The 25,783-nt window shown below is 37.7% G+C and overlaps 1 protein-coding gene across 1 annotated transcript in view; it reads right to left on the bottom strand.

Annotated features, from left to right (window-relative positions):
- Window positions 1–25,783, bottom strand: part of COL4A1 (collagen type IV alpha 1 chain) — a 1,084,337-nt gene that overhangs the window by 271,629 nt on the left and 786,925 nt on the right. The window contains exons 34-36 of the mRNA XM_044071271.1: window positions 17,124–17,273; window positions 5,866–5,964; window positions 5,640–5,729 (exon numbers count right to left, since the gene is read on the bottom strand). Coding sequence (XP_043927206.1) covers window positions 5,640–5,729; window positions 5,866–5,964; window positions 17,124–17,273 — 339 coding nt within the window. The remainder of the gene's footprint in view (window positions 1–5,639; window positions 5,730–5,865; window positions 5,965–17,123; window positions 17,274–25,783) is intronic.

The raw sequence follows: 25,783 nt of genomic DNA, 5'->3' as shown, positions 1-25,783 counted from the left end.
ACTCGAGTAAATCAACTGACAGGAAAAAGTGATAGGTTTGGAAGAAACCAAGCAGTTGTCTGAAATGCAGGACAGAGATTGCCTTTCATATCATGGAGCACTGGCAGAAGATAGACAAAGAGGGATGAAGAGAAACAGGGAAAAATGAGAGAGAGAGAGAGAGAGAGAGAGAGAGAGAGAGAGAGAAAGAGGAGTACTGAGTGAAAGATCAGTTCTTGTAGGGTTTATAGTAGAACAAAGGACAGGCAGTGCTATTTAAAAGGAATAATTTGTAAGGCATATAAAATAATGTGTGATAACTGAATGAACCAGTCAAAAGAGATTAGAAAAATTTGGAAGAAAAGATTTGAAGGATAAATTACTTAACAGCAATGACATGAAAATTGTAAGGTCTCTAGGCATGCTACAAAGTCCAGAAGATTTAGGATATTTGCATGGAAATGTTTCCATGGGTACTTTTACACTCTAAGTAGACTTCAGAGAACTTTTCCTTAAGTACAGACCAGATGTCGGAAATGTGAAGGGAATGAGAGAGGAAATTGGGAATACATTTTTTTTGGGAATGTGTGGAGTTAGCTGAGTTGAAGGACTTCTTAGAGACTATCCTGACACAATTGTTGGGGAAATATATTAAATCAACTAAGTGAATGTTGATGTTGAGTTGGAGTCTAGGTTTGGAATTGTTGAGACATAGTAAGGCTTTAAGCTTAATGTTACTAGCAGTCAAAAAAGCAATCGAATGAAAGTGGTAATAAAAGGTTACACAAACAGTAAAAAAAAGGAAGACTCATAATATGTATGGGGTACATTCAGGAATAGTATATACAAAATAATGCTGAAGCAGATTACTAAAAGAAGTCGGCTGGTAGGAAATGAAAAGCACATGAGTATGGTGCAACAGAGTATAGAATAGAATTATGATGGAAAATTGTACATAAAATACATAATCTAATACATGCACACATTAATGGAAAGTGTTATTGATAATTTCCTTTTTCATTGTTATTAATGCAGTTAGAACTTATTAAGGTTTTAAAACAAGGACATTAGAGAGTAAATAAGTAAGTTTTTTTTTAAATAAATATGCATGTTATTGCACCTGAATGGAGGGTTGATTTAATCTAATCACTCACATTACTTCTTTGACTATCAAGTTTTAGAAATTCTAGTTGGCTCAGCACGTCAGGTAATCTGAGGTGCAGGTTGGATAAAAAAGAAACTGCTACACCAGAAGTGGATTCTTAGGATCTAGATCACTTCAGTGCAAGGGGGAAGGTAGAGATTTAAACCATTTTAAAGCATCTCCTCATTCACTTAGATGATGTCTGTGACTAAGAGATCTCAAGTCTCCTTGGAGAAGGAAACGGAAGCAGTAGCCTGGAAAAACTGATATTGCTCTTATTGCCATATTTTTCACTAGTAAAGTGAATGAAAGTGAACAGGAGTTCTCTTCTTGGCCAGAAGAGGGGAACGCTTCTGCAAAACACACAACTCGTGTCAATTTGATTACTTTTTTGGAGAAATAAAAACTGCAATAATGACCCCTAGAGAAAAATAGTGAAGAATAAGGATTCTTTTTAGAGTTGTATGCGTCTTCACAACGAAGGCCTCCTAGAAGTCTTCTTCTGCCAGATATGAGTGTTTTGATTAATGTCCTGACAGAAATCACATGCTCTGGTGCTAGGGTCAGGCACCAAGCACATTTCTCATGTGCTTGCAGTGGTGAGCTTGGAGTCCTAGCAGCTTGCTTTGTTATGATACATACCTGACTGTGGTAATAGCAAGCGATTGTTTCATAAATTGATATTTACTGTGACAGATCACAGACTGCATCATGTATGAATGAAATGAAGACAAATATAAGAGAAGCTCCCTATATATTTTCTGACACAGTCCCCACCAGATGCCAAGGATGAGCCCCTCCTAGAAAAAGGAAATGTTTTGCTAAAGCTATGGTAAGAGCTCCCTCAGAAGGTGGATGAAATTCCTAGAATGATAATGTGTTGGTAAAAATTATCCCATATCAGATCATTAGCTTATCTTAAAGTAGAAGGGGATCAATACTGAACAACAGACGTGTTTAGGATTCCTATTTATACAGATGAATTTTAGTTTTTGTACCTATGGACATGCAAACATCTTGTCCATATTAGAACACATGTCCTATTTTGCTGCTCTCTGGTACCATTATGTCTTTAAAATATGTTCTTTAAATTGTTCCACCATATTTGTATGCATGCAATTACAGCACTTAATTATGCAGATTGGAACACTACAAGCACACATTACTATGAAAAGATGCTGACTTATAGACATAAATGTTTGCTCTTGCATCAATATACATATGGTGGTAACCTTGTTGGTCTGCCTGTTCTCGCATGGCAGGTGTTTTACCAAACTGTAGGTCTTGTCACTCAATTGTTTCTTAGCTAACATTGCATTAAAATTAGTAAACTGTTGTTTATGGCTTTTCTACTAATTCTTGAATTAAAAGAATCTTGGTAGTATTGTCTGAGGCAAGTTGCCTGGTGTCTGGCATAGTGGCTTGGCATTACAAATTTATGAAAAACAGGCTAAATTTAAAATATAACTACCACTGGTTAAAATCACAATTCTCTTTTGAAGCATTTACTTTTCATTCACCATGTCTTTTTAAATTCTTTATGTCGGTTTTGGGGTCATCACGCAGTCTGCTTCTAACAAGATTCAAAATAAAGCACTTTGCCTAGAAACTTACTAAAAGTGAGACCTGTCAATTTAATGCTTTGACTATGGTCAGACCATATGGTCATTTTCATAATGACACACTGCGCAGCTCCATACTCCACACAACAGAACAAGTTTAAATTAACCAAGTCTCCCATAGCATGCCCTGTAACTATGTCTCTTCTTACAAAAAACACTGGAGATACATGGAATGTAACCACATTGATTGGGTTGTTGTTGTTGTAAGCGGAATACATTTTGAGATGGAAGAAAGGCAATACCTGGGGAGATTTTAATAAAAGCTTCAAATAGGAATAACTGTACCAAAGCTCCAATATCTGGCTTTATGACAAGCCACCAACTCAAGTCCAAAAAAGGAAAGACAAATAATTTCAAGTAAGGACTAGTGAACATATTTATGATACAATGCAGAGACAAGTAAACACTCACAACAAGCTCCGTGCACACACAAAATAATACCAAGTCCAATTGTTCAAGTCAAAACTGTTGCACGGAGATGCAGAAATCTGGATACACAAAGTCCGTTAATATTCAACGTGGCTGCCTGCTAGGCACAACAGCATAAGCTGTTTGAGTTCAAAAATATCAGCTACAAAAGTCACTACTTGCTATTCATCACTGTTAGGAACTTCCAACAACAACAGTCAACTCCACCGAACAATAACTTGTGAATCACACAAAATCAATAATCCAATAATAACAGTCATGTATTTGCAATAGTTTCTGGATGCTGGAAGGTGAATAAGGACATCTGTTTCATGCTTTTAGTTGTGTATACAACGTTGGATTTAGTGCTTTGCATTTTTGACAACAAGTGAACCAGGACTTTTTAATGCAGCTACTGAGAGCAAGATTTAAATTACAAATGTAGATCTTATGTATATTTTGTTTGATAATAGGTAAAGAGCTGTATTAGTTGATGCATGTAAAAAAAGCGTTTTGCATTTTGTCATACCTACTATAATATTAGGTACCTCAATTTTACAGCGCCGGAATGGTGCAGACAATGTCTTGCATTTTAACGTATTTTAATGTACTTTGATGCTAACAGTTTTAGAGCTGCACTAGTTGATGTATGTGCAAATAGCATCTGTAATTTGCCATGCCCAGCAAGAATGTTAGGTGATTTATTTTTGTAGTGCTCAAAAGTTTTAAGAAAATGTTTTGTATTTTTAATATATTGTAGTTTGAACAGGATGTGACATCATTATGTCTATGTCACATCCTTTATAAATGTTTGTGAATGTTTTTTAAAAAAATTTGTATAACGGCTTGAAGAAGACCTTGTCAATAGCGCTTGCCGGATGTTTTAATAAACCAATTCTTTTACTTTCACCTCGCTGAACGCTTGGATTATTGATTTTGTGTGATTCACAAGTTATTGTTCGGTGGAGTTGACTGGTGTTGTTGGAAGTTCCTAACAGTGCTGAATAGCAAGTAGTGACTTTTGTAGCTGATATTTTTGAACTCAAACAGCTTATGCTGTTGTGCCTAGCAGGCAGCCACGTTGAATATTAACGGACTTTGTGTATCCAGATTTCTGCATCTCCGTGCAACAGTTTTGACTTGAACAATTGGACTTGGTAATATTTATGATACAGCCGAGTGCGTCTCCAGGTGTTTTTGCTGTTAATCACACTGTTTCTCTAGGCATCAAATATTGCTTGTTCATATTTATAAAACCATGCTACATAACAAGGTATCAAACTATTTTATCTTGAAGTGTACATGATGGCAAACAATTGTATTGATACTTGACCTCTGTCAAAGAGTACTTGTTAGAACTGTAAGGTGATAACTTCATTTTTTTAAAGGCTCAAGCCACACCCACTGGGAATTAAAGGTACACACTCAAAAGAGCTGTACTTGAGGGAATGAGTTAATAAAAAGAATGAGAATAATGCTTTAGCAAAACGTGTTAAATACAGATACACACCATGCTTTTAAGTTTATGGTTATTCAAATGGCAAATGTGAATCTTACAGATGATGACGTTAACAACTTTCCTTTAGAATATGAATGTTTTACTAAATCAAATGCTACTACTTTTCCTGGTTTAAAGAATTCTTAACAGCTTTAAACATTTATACAAGGGACAAACCTCTCTAGATCCCCTGATGTATGGGGGAGAGGTTGTACATCACTGGTACTTCTATATGTTTACTCCAATGTCCAACATCTCAGGGAAAGGAGAAATCCTTGGGACACTGTAACCTTGTTTTTGGGGAAAAAAGCTGCCATTTGCACACTAATGATTGCTCATATAGGAGTCTGGGAGTAATTCACTGGTATGTCAAAGAAAAGTTTGGCATCTACACTACTTACAATGAGATGGGTGGAAAAAAGATGTTTTCTCTATGACTGCTGCATTTGTACATCAGTGTATCATGAGGGTGGCAGCTATCAGCTCCTAAATCTTGACCTTAAGTTCATAGATGTTCATAGATTAGTACTAAGCTAAATGCCCTTGTGAGCCATTTTAAACCTAGCCATTTATCCCTTGTGAGACTCAAACCCTGCACCTTGTGTTTGTAAGGCAAACACCTTAACAATTAGGCCACCCTCCCAACCTACTTAGTAATATATAACTCAGTTGCAAGTAACTCATTAACTGCAGAAAAATGAAGTCAGTAGCACATAAACTGTAGTTGCTGCCTGTTACATTAAAAATTAATCTATTGTAATTTATTACTTGTAATCCATTACTTCTTACAGCTGTATGAATATAGTCATATTTTCAGATATAACTTACCTAGTACTCAGCATGTGGCAAGGCTTTATTTTTATTAACTCACATTCTATGCAAAGCCCATGAAAACTTTGAAACTCAGTAGCAGCACTGTAGCTAGCAACATGAAGATGGCAGCACAAAGTACACAAAGAACACAGTAAACAGCACAAAAGAGAGTTACCTGGATAGCCCATTTCACCAGTGCTTCCCTTAGGTCCTTGTTCTCCTGTTGCACCTGGTTCACCCCGTGAACCTAGATCTCCTTTAGGCCCTGCAGGACATGAGAGAAATGGCATGGTATTCTTCTTTTTCTACTATTGAAATATATTTTGTAACTACAAAAAAGTCTAAATAGCAGCTTAAAATATTAAGGATTTGTCAGTCTTGTTGGTGTCCTTTGGCTTTACCTGGCATTCCATCCTTTCCTGGCATGCCATCTGCTCCTGCAACTCCAGTGCTTCCTTGTACACCTTGATATCCTTTCTCTCCAGTTTGGCCTGTAACACCTGGCAATAAAAAAAAAAAAAAAAAAAAATAGTATAATGTGGCTTAAATGCGTAGGGATTCTCATTCTATTCTTGTTTGAACAACTACTTTGAATCACGGAGGATAGTCTTTATTTCATTACAACTTATTTTTTTTTTAAATTATTGTCATGCCCATTAATTCTGTAGAGCATTTATCAAGTACAGATATTTTCTGCATGATCCTTGAAGACTCTTTTATGTGTAATTCATTACTAAGTGTAGTGCACCCGCAGGTGTAGCTGAAGTAGATATGGGTTCCTTCCTAACTGACTCTGGGGACACCCCTATTAGGCCCAACACACCAAGGTGGCAAGAATGACAGATTTTTTTCTAGGTGACACATCTAATTTAAAAGGCAATAGCACATCCACAAACAAATTATTTCAACAGTGCACCATTTGGCGATAAGGCAAGGTGAGATATGCATGCAATGAAACCATACATCCACCCTCTTTCCCAGAACTCAACAGGAAAAGGTCTTGACATTTAAACATGCGCAAAGAAGGCAATATCAATGAGCAGTAAAGCTTTATAATCCAGCAATACAAACACGGGAAAAATGCAATGTCATTAGGCGAGTTATAATACAGCAATATAGCTATGGGAAAATGCAATGTCATTGAGCAGCAAAATTCTTGATGGCAACAGTACTAACACAAGCAAAATGCAATGTCATTGAACAATGAGGATTTATAATGCAACAATACAAATATGAGAAAATGCAATGTCATTGAACAGTATTAACACCCTCAACCCCCCTGATCAATTCTAAACAGACCAACTATGAAACACACTATTATACCCTGTTCACTGGCCAGAGACTACTTATAGTCTTGCTGCCGGCATGATGGGGCCCAAATTGTAACTTATATGGATCCCAGTTATTTGTAATCCACAAAGCATTTGGGGGAGGGAGTCCACAATCTTTGGCTCTCAAGCAGGTGACCTGACCAGGATGAATTATATGTTCTCTTCCAGATAGGGTCCACACATGACCAATTTCATCTTTCTTACTGTCCTTCTGCCTTTGAAGGGCACAGAAAACTGATCTCAGAAGAGGATGTAATGCTGGGTGTTCCTGGGTCAACTGAAGCATTAGCATTCTTCTGACAAGGTCAGTATTTGTCCCCACTAAAATAGATGCTGAATCCTTTCCTTTTGGTCTGGGGCACGCAACAGTGAGTGTTTCAAAAACTTCTGTTGACCCAACAACTGAGGGGGAAAATTCTAACTTGAGTGAGACATAACCATCATAAGGGAACTTCATGTCACTTAGCCCCCAGATCTCCAAATCTTCTAACTTTTCAAGTGGCAAATGCTTTAAGTATTTTTGGTAGAAGTCTCTACAGAATGGTAATTTGTGCACCAGTATCCAACAGTGTTTTGCTATACACTCCTTCTATTTTTACTGACACGGCAGGGGACGGTCCCAGTAGGCCATCGGGTAGTTTCTGTTTCCAGTGCTGTTCAGCTGTACAGCAGTCAGCATGTGGTTGAGGTACCACCGGTTGACCTCGCCATTTTAACGGGTAAGACTCTTGCTTAGTAATGCTTTGTGATCTCAGATGCTGAGATTTTGGCTGAGATGGCTTTTCAATTTGGTTGTTCACCTCAGATGAGCTAGAAGTGTGCATAGTAGGTAATTTCTCTCCCCTATTACAAGGGTTTGTGTGGAAAGGAGCTCCAGGATGCTGTCTCTTGATGTTAGATTTTATGGAGCTCTTTGTAACTGGGCACTCAGCTGGCTCCTTCACTTAGGCCCTTTGAAGTTTCCTGCATTGCACTAGCCAATAATAGTTCATTCACTTTCTTCAAGTTCTCTGCATTAGGACACTGTCACTTTATATGCCCTGCATCCCCACAGCGAAAACAAAATCCAGTAGGAACTCTGAAAATAGGCTGATTCGATTCTTCCCTGCGTCCTTTCATGGAGGTTCTAGCTGATGTAGTTCTCCCTTCAGCTAAAGTTACCATGGCTTTCTCCAGTTCTGCAACTGTCTTGGTGATTTGAGCTATGGCATCGGTCAGGGAAGACACCTGCATCTGCAACTGTGACACCTCTACATTGCGGACCCACTGGGCCACGACTCTTGTTTGAGTAGTGAGCACAGCTATAGGCTCATGCTGGTGTTCACTCACTGTTTTGGATGCTGTTGAACACTGAGATCTGGCTTTCAACAGGGCTTCCTCTTCCCTCACCTCTTTAACCAACTGAGAATAAGTTAGAATCTCTTCCCTATTTCTCATCCTCATTTTACACACAATGGGGTCCATAGCTTAAGCTCCCTGTAAAATTTGTCCGATCCGTACTTGGTCAGCTACTTTCGGATCCACCCCCTTCTCTAGGATGATCTGGTGGAGCATTTTATCTAATCGCTTAATGTAATCAGATAGTTTCTCACTAACTTCTTGGTATGTATGTTCAAATTGATACTGTAGGTCAGCAGCCCTCTCAGTCCTTCCAAACACATACTGCAGTACTCCTAAATAGTCCTTGGCCATGCAATCTTGCTTACCCATCCTTGAGTTGTGTATGGTATCCACAGCTAATCCCTTTAGACTTTCAGCTATCTGTTGCTTCTTCTGAGATTCTGGGATATCCCACTCCTCTAGAGCTTGTGAAGCCTGATCCATCCAGGATTCAAAATCTTCCTCTCCCTGAGGTGTGGGTTGTTCTCCAGAAAGGAAACGCAATTTGCGGTAGCCAAACCCAGTGAATGGCTGTGTAGGCTTTAAGCATTTTTTGACAATACTTCCCAAAGCATTCAAAACCCCAAGGCCTATAGTATTTACGGGCAGGGAAGCTGCAGCTTCTGGTTTAAGGTTCTGACCTACTTGGATAGCTTCCACAGGTATTTTCTCTGTTGTCGAGGTAGTACACTTTTCAGGGATTACCACATGGACTGCACTCTCACCTAAAATTTGTTCACTCGAAGGTATGTGCTCATACACTAAAGGACTTATCCATTCTAATAAGGCCAATGTGGTCTGCTCAGTAGCGTCCATAGTGGTGATTGGTTATTAATTCTGCTACTTCTGGGTTCATGTTTCTGCTGGATTTGCTTTCCACAAGTACAGCAGAGTAGGGTGAAGTCCAGGGCAGTACAGGCAATCCCAGACAAGCCCCCAAATTTAGCACACCCGCAGGTGTAGCTGAAGTAGATATGGGCTCCTTCCTACTTGACTCTGGTGACAGCCCTGTTAGGCCCAACACACCAAGGTGGCAAGAATGACAGATTTTTTTCTAGGTAACACATTTATTTTAAAAGGCAATAGCACATCCACAAACAAATTATTTCAACAGTGCACCAGTTAGTAATAAGACAAAGTGAGATATGCATGCAGTGAAACCATACATCCACCCTATTCCCCAAAACTCGACAGCAAAAGGTCTTGACATTCAAACATGCACAAAGAAGGCAATATCAATGAGCAGTAAAGCTTTATAATGCAGCAATACAAACATGGGAGAAAACTGCAATGTCATTAGGCATTAAAAGAGTTATAATACAGCAATACAGATATGAGAAAATGCAATGTCATTGAACAATGAAGATTCATAATGCAACAATACAAATATGAGAAAATGCAATGTCATTGAGCAGTACTAACACCCTCAACCCCCCTGATCAATTCTAAACAGACCAACTATGAAACACTCTATTATACCCTGTTCACTGGCCAGTGACTACTTACAGTCTTGCTGCCAGCATGATGGGGCCCAAATTGTAGCTCATATGGATCCCAGTTTGTAATCCACAAAGCATTTGTGGGGGGGGAGTCCACAATCTTAGAAAAATATAAAATGACAGCCAAAGCCTCTCACCACTCCATCCAGAATAGCCTAGTGACCAGGCACTGTGGTTCATCTAATGAGAAAAGTAGAATAATCACTTGCCAGAGCTCTGGTAATCATCTATGGCTACTCTGTACTAGGCCCAAAGGAACTCCTTTCTTGCTGAATCATATGCAGGCATGGAACTACTGATTTCAGACTTCTCTTCTGACTCCACAAAATACCATAATCCAGGATTTCAGCAAAAGACAGACACAATCTGCTACTTCACATTCCTGTCCCCAAAGCACTAGAAAAGGAAATCCAGTCATGATGCAAGGCCTTTTTCCCTTCAGCTCCCTGTTTCAGTCTTCTCTTCTTCAGCTAGTATTCCAGTCTCTTCTTTCACTTTCAAAATTGCCTTTTATATTCCTGAAAAGAGCTCCACCTTGTGGTGTAATGAAAAACTACAGTTTATTACGTCTACAATGAAATACAGTAGGAGCTACATAAGTTTATATCAGAGGAGATGACTGAGAAGCTGAGTTACATCACTCAGTACTGATGGGAGCCTAACAATGTCTGTAGTTAAGTAATCTTTCTCCACGTATCCCAGGAGAACATTTGCAACTACCTATCCAACCATCCAGACAGGTTTTAAAGGTTGAAAGGGGAAGTACTGTTCTTGACATGTAGAGGGTGGCCTATTCCAGAAATGGGAAGTACATTGCTTTAGGTTCATGTTATGCAATCTGGTGTTGCTAATATGGTGGTATAGGTTTGCATTTCAAAAGAGTGTTGGGTCATTCATTACATGGAAGCCTAAGAAGAGAACAACCCTCAGGAGTCTGTATGACACCAAATAGAGGGACAGGGTTTTTAATTTAGCAGAGTAAGTAAGGGTACTGAGAAAAGAGACCTTTTTGGTGAGGAAACATTGAGGTCTCCTGATTTGATTTATGTTCTTAACAAGGTCCATGCCATAAAGAACATCATATTCAATGCTGGGTCTGATAAGGGAGTAATAACTTGGAATTATAACTTATTTTGACCTTGTAGAGATGCCACAAAGCATAAGTTGTACAAGACAGAAGGATTTTCTAATCACTACAGTGACTTGGTGGTTATTTTTTATTGTTGAGCAAATACAGATATATGACAGACATGGTCCATGGCGACTGCATCTTGAACTGTGTGAGCTCTACTGGCAACTCAAGTTCAATTCTAACAACTGGCCTGGCTTGAATGGTTACCTCCGTTAGCTGCCTGTTGAGGTTAAAAGCATTAGAAAAATAGCTATGATGTTTAAAATTAACAGGGTGGACAATTTGATCAGTTTTATTTTCTGGTGTAGAATGCAGCTATGGTATTAAAAATATGGTTCCAAAACACATACATATATATTTTATATATATTTTTACATATTTATATTGTTTATTTTCATACACATATTCATACATATTTTTCATGCATTTTTAAATATTGATTCATACTATTTATTCAGTTCATAGATTGCATGCATTTTATTTAATTAAAAAATGCACTTTAAAAGTTGAAGAGTTGCTACATTTGGTTTGATTTGTTAGTATGTGTGCCTTATTTTTTAAGATTTGTTACTGTGTATTTTTTAACTTGTAAGTCTTTTAACTTTTTAAAAGAACTACTTAGCTTTGGAAACTATGCTGGGGGCTTGGCTAACACATGACTGTGATTAGCAATTCTGATTGGTTTAGGATAGTATAAAGGGAAGTAGAAATGCTTCAATGAATAACTGATGAAGTTTCAAAATCTGAGATGAAAGTGATTATTTTTTTTGTTTTTATTCATTGATTTATATTAGTGCTGTGTTTTTATACTATTTTTACAAAAAAAAATCAGTTTTGAGAGATCTGGACCTGTTGATATAACTAGACCTTCAAGGAATAAGTAAAAGTGACTAGGATACATTTTAAGAGAAGAGGCTATCTGAATTTACCTAGAATTTGACATGGCAGTTGGATGTGCGATTCTTTTTTAATTAGACCATCTGGACTGCTAGCTTAGTAAATAATAATGCTGGATACGCAATCACATAAGTAGGCAAACTTAGGCAATATGGCACATATGTCTTGAGACACTGAATATTTAAGGTGGTTGCATAACACTTTGACAATGTTGCAAACTGTGATCTTGGAACTCTGCAGTCTAAGTGATATAACTGCATCAGGCTCTTCAGTTATGTATGTAAACAACATTGTTAACTGCCACCTCAAGTATGTGTAACACTTCCATACCTTTCAACCTCTAGGCACAAGAAATCTGCACAAAGCCAACTGTCTTACAGTTTCTTGTAGTGTATACTATCTTTTCACATTGCTCATACATAACTCCCAACTTCGTAGAGCAAGAAATCTGGACAAAACCACAAATAATCGGGGGCACAGGCTCACAAATAGGGACACTTTTAAAATATTGCTCTTACATACTAAGAAAGTTGATAGAATAACAGGTTTTATATTCACATGAATTTTCTGAAGGGTGTAAAATCTGAAACTGAAATGTCTGCCATTATTTTCTGACTTCAGTCCTCAATGAGATGCTGGAGATTTGCCAGAAAAATACCTTTTTCTGAGAAGTAGACCTCAATATGAGGCAAATATCTGGACATGCTGTGAAAATCTGGACAGTTGAGAGGTATGTGCCCACATCTTTTTAAGACACTCTTGTACCAAATGATATATATCACTGCAAAAACAGAATGTTTTTGTCTGACCCCTCCATCTAACCTGTTTTCTGTTTATCAACACAGTATTTGCAGTATGCTAATTTTTTTCCTTCTTTAACATGCTTTGTAACCATATATCCAACCACCCTAGTCCACACATTTCTATCAAAACATTTTTTTTAACATTATACACTTTTCTATTTACAGGAATAAAGAACATGTTTAACTGATAGTCATCCAGTTATCACCCTCATTTGTATGTTTAGCTTTCTTTTCACTTGTAGTCACACATTTTGCAACAAATAATATTACATGGCATACACTGCATTTCATTTGTCAGATTCACAAATAAAATGTTCTAACAGAGCAAAACTTTCAAATGTCATTCCACAGAAACTTTCAAGACTTAAATGTATGAATGTTATGTCTTTAACAGTAAATCCTAATGGTAAACAATCTTGTCCATAATTTTATTTCTGTTTATAACATCTTTAGCTGTACTCATTAGTCTTAACATGGAATACCTTCTCATTGTCAGTGAAGTATTTGTAAAGTTTTGACTGTTTTTAGTGACCATTTCTTTTTCTTGTTTTGTTTGCCTTACTGCATCTGTAAACAAAACCCTGCTGCAAAGATGAATCCTAAGAAATGTGAAACCAATGACAAAAAAAAAAAACTCTGATTTTTCTTCTCTGATTCCTGCTAGTCCATTTTCTGATCCCTCAGTTTCTTCCTCCTGTGGAACTCAATCTACTATTCAAGTAGTTTTTTCTTCTTTAGTTGTCTCTTCTTGATCAATCATTTCAATCATTTTCATAAATATCAGAGTTGCTGAGATGACATCTTGTATTTTAGTTACAGTCACCTCTTCAGTGTCTTTTTATGTCAACAACATATCTTCTACTTCATCCACTTGACCTTATCTACTTTCCCTCATCTTGGATTGCCAGAGTAGAGGAAATTCCCTGGTGGCCTGGCCAAATTTTCCCTATTGAGTACAGATGTCACCTTGGGTCTCCCCAGAAAAGAGGATGCTACCTCGTGGGACTAACCTGATAAACAAAGAGTAAATAAATAAAACAAATAAACATGCCATGCCTAAAAACACCACAGACTTAACTGCTAAAATGTCTTCACTATCTGCTTTGGCCACAAAGCCAGGTACACCTGGTCTTCATGAGCAGCAATGCTACTTAGCGTCAACACCCGATACACCTCTCCTGGGCTAGTCATGAATGCTTCCATAATTATACACCTTCACTATTACCTGTTTGCACAACCAGTGCCACACCTACATGTGGCCAATGTCCAGATCATAGTTGATGGAGATCTGTGTTCTAACATCATGGGTACCCCATCAGGGTACACACCCATGATTTACATTCTACATCTTCCTTGTGACAGAATAATCTGTGAGACTGCAGGTCATGACAGTGGATATTATTAATGGTCACAACATGGTAATTCACTGAAGAATGTGTTCTCTGACTCCATACGACCTCCACACAAAGTGAGTGGCTAATCATGACCCTAGCCTACATTATAGTGTTACTGTCAGCTGTCACTGTGTCTTCCTTAACCACCTGCAAAAGTGCTAATATATCTGCCTTGTCCATCGCTACTCCTGTGTGGCCAACACTGCCAGTCCATACTCAGTGCTGCACAGACTGGTCATCATAAGGCTTGCATTATTTTATTTTATTCTGTGTGTCTTTGTCTTGGTCCACATTTATGGGCAAGAAGCTACTTTTTCATTAGTGGTAAAAACACTCTAAATGACATACTTTGGCACAGTTGTGGGTCCCTCCTCTGCATTTCTAGTTAATCGGATATGCTCCTCCATATTCAGCCTGATGCTAAAGAACTTGTGTAAGATGCATTTGGCAGAAGCCTGTGATATGCCTAATATGTCCTCTGCTGATCACCGAATGGTCCATGAAGCTAAAAGTGTTAAAGATACATTTAGAAGAGCCACTTCTACTCTAAACATGTTCACAGCATACCCCAAAATTCCTTGGTGTTAGGAATAGCTCTGCACTACAGTGCCTTGTATCAATTTTATGCATTTCTCAGCACTTCTACACTTTTAATATCATCATTTGGTTAATCCATGTACCTCATTTGGATTCATGATGATACATTGATGGCAAAAATCACCAGTTTAAAATAACAAGGAACCCTTCTGCTGAAAGCCACTTTCAATGAACACCAATTTATGCTGTTTCTTTTTTTCAGAAGGCGTGCCCCGCATCTGTACATCCTCTAATTTATACAGTAGTGGGGATAAATACATAGTTCACATTTGCTGGAAATAGCTTTTAGCAAAATAGATTTATGATAGTTTCAATCACACAAAGCAGGGACAATTACCTGTCTGGTTCCTGCTTCATTTACATGCAAGTCCTCATTTCTATATCATTATGCTAGCATGTACTTGTACTGTACACTTCTTTGTGCCCTCATCAACATCCTGACCATGACAGCATTTTGAATTTTTATCTCCAGTCCCACGCCCCACCTCCTGGTGGTAACAAACACACATGAGTCAATGCAGGAGCTGCCTATGCTCCTCCGCATGTGTGTATCCATACTCCTTCACATGCGAGACAGAAAGCTACCATTAGTGGCTTGACCAGCCACAGTACATGTCCTTCCTGGTTGACTACTGCTTTCAGTGTTATGTACAACCTCTTTCACACTACACCAGTACAGCAGATACAGCCATCTGGGAGCTCCCACCCTCTCAGGATAGGCACCGCCCATCCTCCCCTGCCATACTGTTAACCACCTGAGCTGCTACTTCATCTTGAGTCACCTGCATTCAGGGCTTTATCCCTCTATGCCACCTGGCTGGCTCTATACCTTAGTATTGTTCACATTACAAAGTTGCTCCATGTGTCTGAATCACTCATACCTTGCGTGCTGCCGCTACCTGTACTATTTTGTTCTGCATATTGCACTAAACATCTATAAATCCCAAACTGTGCCCCTAGGGCCAGTAACAGTTATTAGCTCTGTTGCTTTTATTACTTTGAGGTGCACAAACTTTAGAATCTTGTTCCCTTATTCTGGTACATTTTGTTCTTTGCTTCCACTGCTAAAGTAATCCTTAAGGTATTCTGAAATGTCAAATCAGTTTTAGTTAATAGCCTTCCTTCTATGTACTCATTACTTACACACAGACTTCTGACTGTTAAAATCAGCTGTAATGTTTGTCTACGACTGTAATTCTGATTATTTTAGCACAGCTACACAGACATGGATTCATCATGCTTTCTTTCACGACAAACAGACTTGTGTGTCTGAACTATTTTTTAAGTTTAACATTAAAATGATTTTCCAATAAGTTTAGCAGTTGCACATAAAAATTTTCACTTGTTTTTTTTTTTTCAGTCTAACCACACAGTAAGAATGCTTCTCTTCCTGTCTTCATTTGTCCTAAAGTCAGTGGAAATTGTACCATTATTTCACAGTGTTCCTACATAGACTGGATTTTCACATCAAAGTCTGAGCACCTTTAAGTTTTCTGCAAACTATGAAATACTTGTAATGCTTAAAAATCTTGCAATTTTTACACTTATTGATCTCCAAAAAGCAGGTGTTGTATCTTGAGATAGGATCAGACAATTTTAATGTTACAAAAGCTTTCATAAGTAATCTATACTCTACAGCAAGCAGCATACCTCTCAACCCCTTAGTGCAAGAAATCTCGACAAAGCCTAAAATAATGGGAGGACAAAGGCCCAAAAATAGGGACATATTTTAAATATTACTAGTATAAACATAGAACGTTGCTAGAATAACAGGTTTTGTGTTAGTATTCATTTTCTGAATGATATTAAGTCTGAAACTCAATTGTATGTCATTACTTAGTGACTTCAACCCTTAGTGATTTGCTAGAAAACCACACATTTTATGAGGACTGGATTAAAAATATAAGGCAAATAGTTGGATATTCTGCTAAAATCTGTACAGTTGAGAGACATGCAACAACAATAATACAACAGCTAAGGAAGGAGGTTTTCTAGTAAGTAAAGGTTGTAACTGAATTTACCCAGTTTAATCAGTCTGTACAGAATCAGCAGTGTGTCAACAAGTTAACCTATAACTTATTCACATGGAACCAGTTATTGGCATAGTAATAAAATAATATATGCTACAGTTAATGATGTATGCAGGAATATTTGTACAAATAACTAGCAATAAAAAACACAGCATAAATATGAAAAGTTAGTTAAAAGGTATAAAGTGTTTAGTACCACCACAGTGCTGAAAAAAAAGCCTCTGGTGCAGTGCCACCTAGTGCTGGGAGGACTTCAAAAATAATGGTCTACTTAAAGTGAATGTGAGTAAATGCTTGTCGTTTTAGAACAGCTTGTTTCACCTGCACATCCTGAAAAGAAGTCTGTGTCATAGGGACTGCAGTGCTCCTGTCAAATACAAAGGGATTATACAATGCAGTGAATGCGCTCACCATCAGTTTACTTACCAAAGTTGTGAGATCTGCATTTTAATGCTAATAAGTCCAAACACATGATGTTAGATTGCTTGGTTACTGTAGTGTGGAAATACATCAGTAGGGTCATGTCTGTCAGTTATTCACATTGTGAAATCAACAATAGGAAAGCCATTACATTTTTATTCCACATTTTTTTTTACCTGTACTTCCTTTTTCTCCCTTTATTCCTTTCATTTGCTCCATCATTTTGTCACATGATGCAGCTAATCCCTGCACACCCATTTCACCTTTCACACCTTTTTCACCGGGATATCCTCTCTCTCCTGGAAAGCCAGGTGAACCAGTATCACCTTGAGGGGAAAAAAAAGAGAAAAATAATAGATGCACTCAATTCAAAGTTTTTATAACTGTAGCATGAAAGTAAAAGAAGATACTGGCTGCAGCCCCCCCTCCATTAATGAGTAATACTATGTAGCAATTATAAAGGGTAACTGGATGCACTCAAATTATTCAGCTTAAATACAAATACAAGCACAAATGGGACATGGTCACAGCATTCTGAATAATACCAAGATCACATACTGTGGACTAGCATCTCATTTCTGCCTGAGGCCTAGTCAGTTAGTTCCTTCACAGCAACACATTCAGCTCTGGGGTAATGATGAAGTTCAGTAACTCCGAAAAATATGCATGCTGCAACAATTTTTGTTTCTAAACAGTTATAAAGAAAGACCCTTTGGTACCATGGAATAATGTTATTAGCTCATCCAGTCAGCATCACTTGAAGGGACTCTGCATATATTCTTCTAACACATATTTATTGCATTGCATATTACTGCAGATATATGCAGTGTGCATGCTCTAGTACATTAAGATATATAAGTACTCAGTGACATAATATTTGCTTCAGAGTTTTAGCAATGCAATTACCTTTGTCATTTTGATTTTTATTATAAAGACATAATTACAGCATTCAGTCTTCTTGGGTACATATCTGCCATCAATTAAAGAGACTTTGATTAACCCCAAATAAAGTTCAGCTGTCCTAGTAGGATTTTCCTGACATTTACTCAGTTGCCTGCTACAACAAAAGCCATGGTTTGCAGACAGCTTACAAAGCATCAAAGGGATCTCACTGTTGAAAGGTATCAGTCAGGAGAAGGGTAGAAAAAAAGTTTTTTGGATATATCATGGGACACAGTGAAGACAGTCATCAAAAAGTGGAGAAAATATGGGACAACAGTGACGTTGTAAAGAATTGGATGTCCCTCCACAATTAATGAAAATACAAGATGAAAACTGGTCAGTGAGGCTGCCAAGAGACCTATAGCAATACTGAAGGAGCTGTAGGAATTTCTGGCAAGTACTGGTTGTGTACTACATGTGACAACAATCTCCCATATTCTCCATATTTCTGGACTATGGGGTAGGGTTGCAAGATGGAAGCCTTTTCTTACACAGAAAAACATCCAGGCCCAGATAAAATTTGCAAAACAATACAAGTCTCCCAAAAGCATGTAGGAAAATGTGTTATGGTCTGATGAGACCAAGGCTGAAATTTTTGGCCACAATTCCAAAAGATACGTTTGGCACAAAAACAACACTTTGCATCACCAAAAGAACACTATCCCCATGGTGAAGCATGGTGGTGGCAGTATCATGCTTTGGGGTTGCTTTTCTTCAGCTGGAACTGGGGCTTTAGTCAATGTGGAGGGAATTACAAACAGTTCCAAATACCAGTCACTTTTGGCCCAAAACCTTCAGGCGTCTGCTAGAAAGATGAAGATGAATTTCACCTTTCAACACAACAATGACCCCAAGTATACATCCAAATCAACAAAAGAATGGCTTCACCAGAAGAAAATTAAAGTTTTGGAATGGCCCAGCCGGACCTCAGCCCTAAATCCAATAGAAAATCTGTGGAGTGACATGAACAGGGCTATGCACAAGAGATGCCCTCGCAATCTGACTGATTTGGAGCACTTTTGCAAGAAAGAGTGGGCAAATATTGCCAAGTCAAGATGTGCCATGCTGATAGATTCCTACCCATGAAGACTGAATGCTGTCATTAAATCAAAAGTTGCTTCAACAAAGTATTACTTTAAGGGTGTGCATACTTCTGCAACCAGCTTATTGTACTTTTTTTTTAAATATATTTTTTCCCCTAACAGATTTGTTTGTTTTTCAATTGAATTGTATAGGTTATAGGTCACATTAAAGGTGTCAAAAGTTTTGAAATGATTTATTGTGGTCTCATTTTTTATATCACAAAAACCTGGTATTTTAACAGGGGTGTGTATTCTTTTTATATCCACTGAAATATTGTCAGCCGGGGAGAGAGGTATGTATGCCAGAGACTACCACTTCTCTGGGACATGTTACCCATCCATGTGAAGTATAGCTCCCCAGTCCAATTCAAGTGCACCTCAGCCGACTTGATGTGGGATAGGAAATTTATCCTTGGTTTGGCACCTATGTTTCTAATGGATAAAGACAGCCTTTAAATGGTCCATCTCCTAGGCTCTCACTTGTAAACATGTCATCCCCCAAGCCTCTGCTTAAACTTACCAGGGGTATCAGAACTTTTCAGAGTTTTGGGATGCATGGCTAGGCTTAAAAAGGCTCCCGTTGTTATTAGCTTAGTACACACATACAGTATGAACCTGTGGAGGACCCTGCATCTATTAGCATTTTATCTTCCGCTTCGTATCTTGACTTTTAATTCTGTTTTCTTTACAATGTCTTCCTTATTTTAGATATGGTCTCACATATCATTATCTTACTTCATTCACTTGTTTCAGGAATCAGGCCATCGCACAAAATGTGTTTTCTTGCATATAAGTTCATGTTATTCCTCACTGATTTTCTCTACCTCATACACTCTCTCTTTGGCCTGTAGTTCTTGTATTTTGACATGGAACCTGGAATACTTTAATGTGTAACTACTGCTTCCATAGAACATCACTGAAATATAATCTATATCTATATAATTTTTAGCTATAACTGACATGTGTGGAAGTGGGAGTTGTCTGTAGAAAGTAACTGATTATCTTGTTGTTCTCTCAGTGTAAAGAGTTACTCTGTGGCTTTGTAGAACCAGTGCACATTTGCAGGATTACTGTGACTTGTGTGAAGGAAAATTAATTACTTTAATGTGTGGCTACTGTTTCCATGGAACAAAGATGAAATAAAATACAGTTGTTATTTTCAGCTTTAACTGCTGGGTGGCGCTGGGCACTGTCTGTAGAAAGAAGTACCTGACTCTCTTGTTTTTCTCAATTTGAACAGTCACTGTCTGGCTTTGATGGACTAGGGTACATTTGCTGGATTAATGTTTTTTTTTTTTAAGTGATTTTGAATACTTGTAATATGTGGCTACTGTTTGCATGGACTACAATACATAACCATCACTCTTTATCACTGAAATGCACACAGAAGTTGCTCTAACGTCTGCGTTGGGGTTGGAACTGTCTCTTGAAAGTAACTCACCTCTTGTTATCTGCTCACTTTAAACAGCCACTATCTGGCTTTCAAAGATGTTTTCGTTTGGGTGAAATTGATGGACTACTTCACTTGACATTTGAGATATGCATAGACAAAGTAGCTATAAATGTGAAGGATGTCTAGAGAAAAAATAATTATTTTCTGTTGCATGCTTATTATTCTGTCTTTACATGACTAACGCGAAATCTGTGATGCAACTTGGAATAAGTTAAAGTGCAATTGTTTGTGTGGAGCAAAGGTGAAGTGTATTACATGGACATCCCTCTTCTCTCAGAGTCAGATGTCTGAGTTGTACACAGAAGGAGCTATCACTGCCTTGTGGGGGTGGGGACTCTCTTGTGATTCACTCAGTTTCAATCATCTCTCAAAAAAAAAAAAAAAAAAAAAAAAAACAGGCATAAAATACATCGCATAACTTCCATATCTTCAGAGCTTCAGGGAGAATGATGACCTCCACAGTCTAAGACTATATAAGTGAATTTTGACACAGGCTTAATAGTGGTCACTGTTCTGAACCCCTTCCAGACTAAAACTGGCCCTTCTCAGAGGTGCCCACTGGAGGGCATTGTAGTTTCTGTGTGAGGAGTAGGGGACAATTCCCTTATTTTTAAAATTTTCTTCCCAAACCTTAGAGGTGCTCACAGGCCATTATGGTTTGTGATTAGCTAATGACAATGTGGCCATTATTTCTTTAACATTCCTCACAAACGTCAGACTCAGAGGTGTGCACAAAGGGTGACTATAGCTTGCATTGGAGCTTTGCGCTGTCTAGGAGTAACAAGCTGGAAACATTACTTTTATCATTTTTGTCACTTACCTTACAAATATCAGATGTTTATACAGGTGTCTATCTTTTGGGGGGAGTGTAAATGGGCATGCTGTTTATATATCTGACAAGAACAGGGTTAGATATATTCTATTCTATTCTATTCTGGGTTTTTTTTCCAGTTTTGTCCCAGATGACAGCAGCAACTTGAAGTATATGTGACTGTGGCCTTCACTATCATCCCAGTCTAACACCACAGGAGGATAGACCAAAGGTGTTTTTTGTTTTGAGGGTGAGGGTAGAAGCAGATACTATTCTCAGATATGATTTACGTATGCATGCAAGCATTTGTCTTCACAGTTTATTGTGACCTGCTAGTTTACCAGTTTAGAGCATTATACCTTGAATATAACTTATTTCTTCCTTGAAAAAAGTATAAATATAAATTATATATATATATATATATATATATATATATATATATATATATATATACACATATATATATATATATATATATATATATATACAAGACTAAAGTTCTTCCCTTACTGTTCTTGTTCAGGACATCATTGGATCAAAAGGTTGGAAAAAAACTCTTAAAATACACCTCAGAGCAAATAGAACCCTTTATGGCTTCTGGTGAGTTAGCAGCACCAAGACCCCTGGCCTAATGCACTTATTTTCTCCACAGATATTATGCTGCATTCCTGATTATTTAAGATGTTGTGAAGAGAAGCAGGAAAAAGCAAAGTTGAAGAATAAGATAGAATTTCTATCCTTAATCAATATTTTTTTCTGCCAATCACTGGATAAAACAGGTAATTAAAAAAAAAAAGCTGAAATGTATATCTGAGCATCTAGTACCCCCTGTGGTTTTCGGGGCTTAGGGGTTGCCAGATCCCCTGCTTAACACAGTTATTTCCTCCACATTTAGTGCAGTGCAGTCTTGCTTAATTAGAATGCATTGAACAAATTAAGGTAGTAAAAAAAAACTGAAGAGTAACACAAATTGTGAGAAAAGGAAGAACAAAGAAACCAGGATGGTGTGGATAGGCCAGAATCGGATTGGGGGCCAGGGAGACACTGGATGATGTGCAGTGGTGAATAGTGGGCAGTGGCGGCTGCAGTGGAGATCTTTAGATGGCCCTGAGACATTTATAGGGAGCTTAAGGTATGGCTCTCCAGAAGCAAGTAAAGACAGTATATAATATTTAATAACGTAGCCTCACAGTAAGATGCTGTCCCGTTCGATTCTCAGTTAGAGCGTCTTCTGTGTGGCGACATGCATGAATGGACGTCCCTTTGTTGAAGGTTGTGCGTCAGGCCCGGCAAGTCGGCACGTAAAAATCTACTGCCAATCATGAGCGGACCAGAGTTCTGCTGTGGCGACCCCTAACCGGGAAAAGCCGAAAGAAACAACAACTATATCTTACAGACTGGAATTGCTGTATTCCAGTTTTGATCTGTTTGATGATTATAATGATGAAACAAAATATTCATTTTATTTATTTATTTCCATTTGTTGACCAGGAAAATCTGACTGGGCAAAAAACCCTTCATCAGAGGGTCAGGGAGAAAAGCTTCACACAAAATTATATAATGTCATACTTTTATTTATTTATTTATTTATTTTATTTTACATTTGTTAACCGGGTAGAGTCCGGCTGGGCAAGTAGCCTGTTTTCAGCAGGGACCCATTGAGAAAACATAACAATAGTACAAAAAGATTACAGTTTTTTTAAAAAAGATTTACAAATAATATACAAGAAGTTTGACAGTTGCTAACAATTTACAAAAGGGAATGTAAAACAGAAAAACATTACATTTCCTAAGCCTTACTACAGACAGTAATATGAAACACATTAGATATATAAAAAACATTGTGGCATTTTCATTTGGTAGAAGTAAGACAAGGAGGAGATTGCAGAAAAGAAAACATTAGATTGATGGCATGAGAAACTACACAAAATGCATTAATACATTATAAAAATACATTATTAAAATACATTAATGCAAACAGTAAAAATCACATAGGATAACAATTTCAGTACAGAGACATAAGATTAAATTAAAACATTCAGTAAAGTACATGGACATAAATCAAATACTGCAATGTTGTGATGAACCTATATGGACATACATTGCATGACCATAAGTAGGGTACTTTACAAACAGTAGTAAACATTTGTGAATACTGCGGTGGTGGTGCTGCGGTAGCATTGTCGCCTCACAGTAAGACGTCCTGTTCGATTCTCAGCTAGAGCATCTTCTGTGTTGAGACATGCATGAATGGGTGTATCTTCATTGAAGGTTGTGCGTCAGGGCCGGCAAATCGGCACGTAAAAATCTACTGCCAATCATTAGCAGACCGGAGTTCTGCTGTGGCGACCCCTAACCGGGAAAAGCCGAAAGACACAACAACAAGTAAACATTTGTGAATAATACAGCTGAGCACTTGACTTGATGCCAAAGATAAAGGTGAGATAGAAAGACAGAAAATACTGTAGATAGATATGGTTAAATGAGAGAGTGGTATAGTACTTGCTTAGTCCTTACATAAACTTTCAAGAGTGAGAAATGATATGAGGGCCTTGTATTTTGAAACAGCAAGGTTTAGGAGGCAGAAAATTGATCACGCTAGGATACAGTGTAATTAAACAGTAGTTTTGGGGTTGAGTGGGAGCATAAGAAGGAGTGATTTATGTATTGTCTACACTGATTTTTGAAAAAATTTAGTTTTTTAAATTGCTTTAAGTATAGTGGTAGGGAGTTTAAAGGTTTGGAAATAGAACAGTAGTTGAGTGAATTTATTATTATTTTATTTATTTATTTTGATAGCTTAGTTTTCTGGCTAAAGAAATAATATTTTATGGGTGTTTAATACTACTGAGCAGTTTTCTGGTTAATATATTAGATTATGGCGATAAGTAGTGATTTGGGAAGATATTGTAGAAGCTGTGGCTAGCAGTTATTTTAAGGCTCTGCAGTGGTGATGTTCTGCAGGTAGACTGGTGGCAGATCTAGTAATTTTGTTATGACAGCTGTCTCGTTGCATTGTAGGGTGTTGTGAAAGGTGGTTAGGATGAGGGAGGCATAAAGGGAGGTGGTAGTAAGTAGTCTGATGCAATGGTTTTCCTAGTGTAATCAGTGAGATACTGTTTACTTCTGTGTAATAAACCAAGCTTTGGGTGTTTGTCTAGCAGCTTGATTAATTTGCAGATCTAATTTTAGGTGTTCATCTATTGCGACTCCCAGTAGCTTTTATTGTTGTACTATTTCAATTCTGGTGTTATTTTCAGGATTAATAAGAAATTTTGTTTTTGGTCTTTTAAATATTAAATGTTTTATGGTGAAGAGCATTAGTTTTGTATTTTTTAGGATTCAGAAGAAGGTGAAATTTTCTTAGTTACATTTCACTGGATGAGAAGGAAATGTGGGTGAGGTCATTTGAGAAGGCTGGGGCAGAACACATGAGGATAGCATCACCTGCATATTGTATTCTGGGTGCATGCTTAGAAGATGTTTGAAGTTTATTTATAAATATATTGAATAAGATGGGGCCAAGTACTGAACCCTGGGGAAATCCAGTGGAAACAGGTAGGAAAGATGAAAAGTTTTAGAGCCATTTTATCACCTGCAGTCAGTTTGTGAGATAGCTGTGGAACCATGACAGGGTTGAGTAGGAGAGGCTGACAGATGAAAGACGTGAGTACATTTAGTAAGTGACGATGTCAAACTCTTTTGATAGATCAAGGAAATGGATGCCAGAATTTCTCATGTGCTTTATGGTGTTTGTGAGACTGAGAAGGGTGGTTGTGGTACTACTTTTGAGACAAAACCATGTTGGTTGTGGAAAAGAGGCTACTATTAACAAGTTATTTTTAACAGTTGTTAATGGATTCATTTTTCCAGGAATTTTGATAGAAGACTTAATATAGTTATATGTCTATATCTGGTGAATTCTGTGGATGCGACTCATTTGTCTAGGGTATAATAAAAGATTTTTTTCCTCCCAGAGAGCTGTATATAAGTTTTAGAACAGATCACAGTTCCTTCAAAGTAGTAACCCTAGTCTTGCAAACTAAATCATTATAAACCCGTCAGATGAATGCAGGTATTAAGAACACCAAAACATTTTTGCATTTGTAATAAATGCATTGTATAGGATATCATTTATATTCTTTTAATAACAAGTTTGTTAAATCCAAAGATGTAAGGCAGTTCCTAACCTATAAATGTCTCTAAATAGTAGCTGCCTCTCAGCTTCTGGAGCAGCCACCATTTGCAGTGCTTCTTGCTCTCTTGCACCTATAAAGTGTGGAAAAAGGGTCAAGCATTTGCTTCTTCGTTGGCACTGGAATTTATTATTCATCTCAATTATCTCCAGCAGATTGAGCTGATGTTGCCACCTCAGCATTTATCTACTGATTCCAGTCAACATCTTGAATAATTTGTAGTGCCTTGTCTACATATCCAAAAGACTTGACTTTAGAAGAACACACTACTTGAAGTAGTGTTGGGTAGGGCAGCTTACTTCGGAGCCCTATATTTTTACACATTTTTACACAAGGGAAGAATATTTTGCTC

This window comes from Protopterus annectens, chromosome 5.part0 (genome assembly GCF_019279795.1).
Source record: "Protopterus annectens isolate FY-2018-M chromosome 5.part0, PAN1.0, whole genome shotgun sequence".
Taxonomy (NCBI): domain Eukaryota; kingdom Metazoa; phylum Chordata; order Ceratodontiformes; family Protopteridae; genus Protopterus; species Protopterus annectens.
The sequence above is the reverse complement of the archived record's forward strand: the minus strand, read 5'-3'. Positions and strand labels throughout refer to the sequence as shown.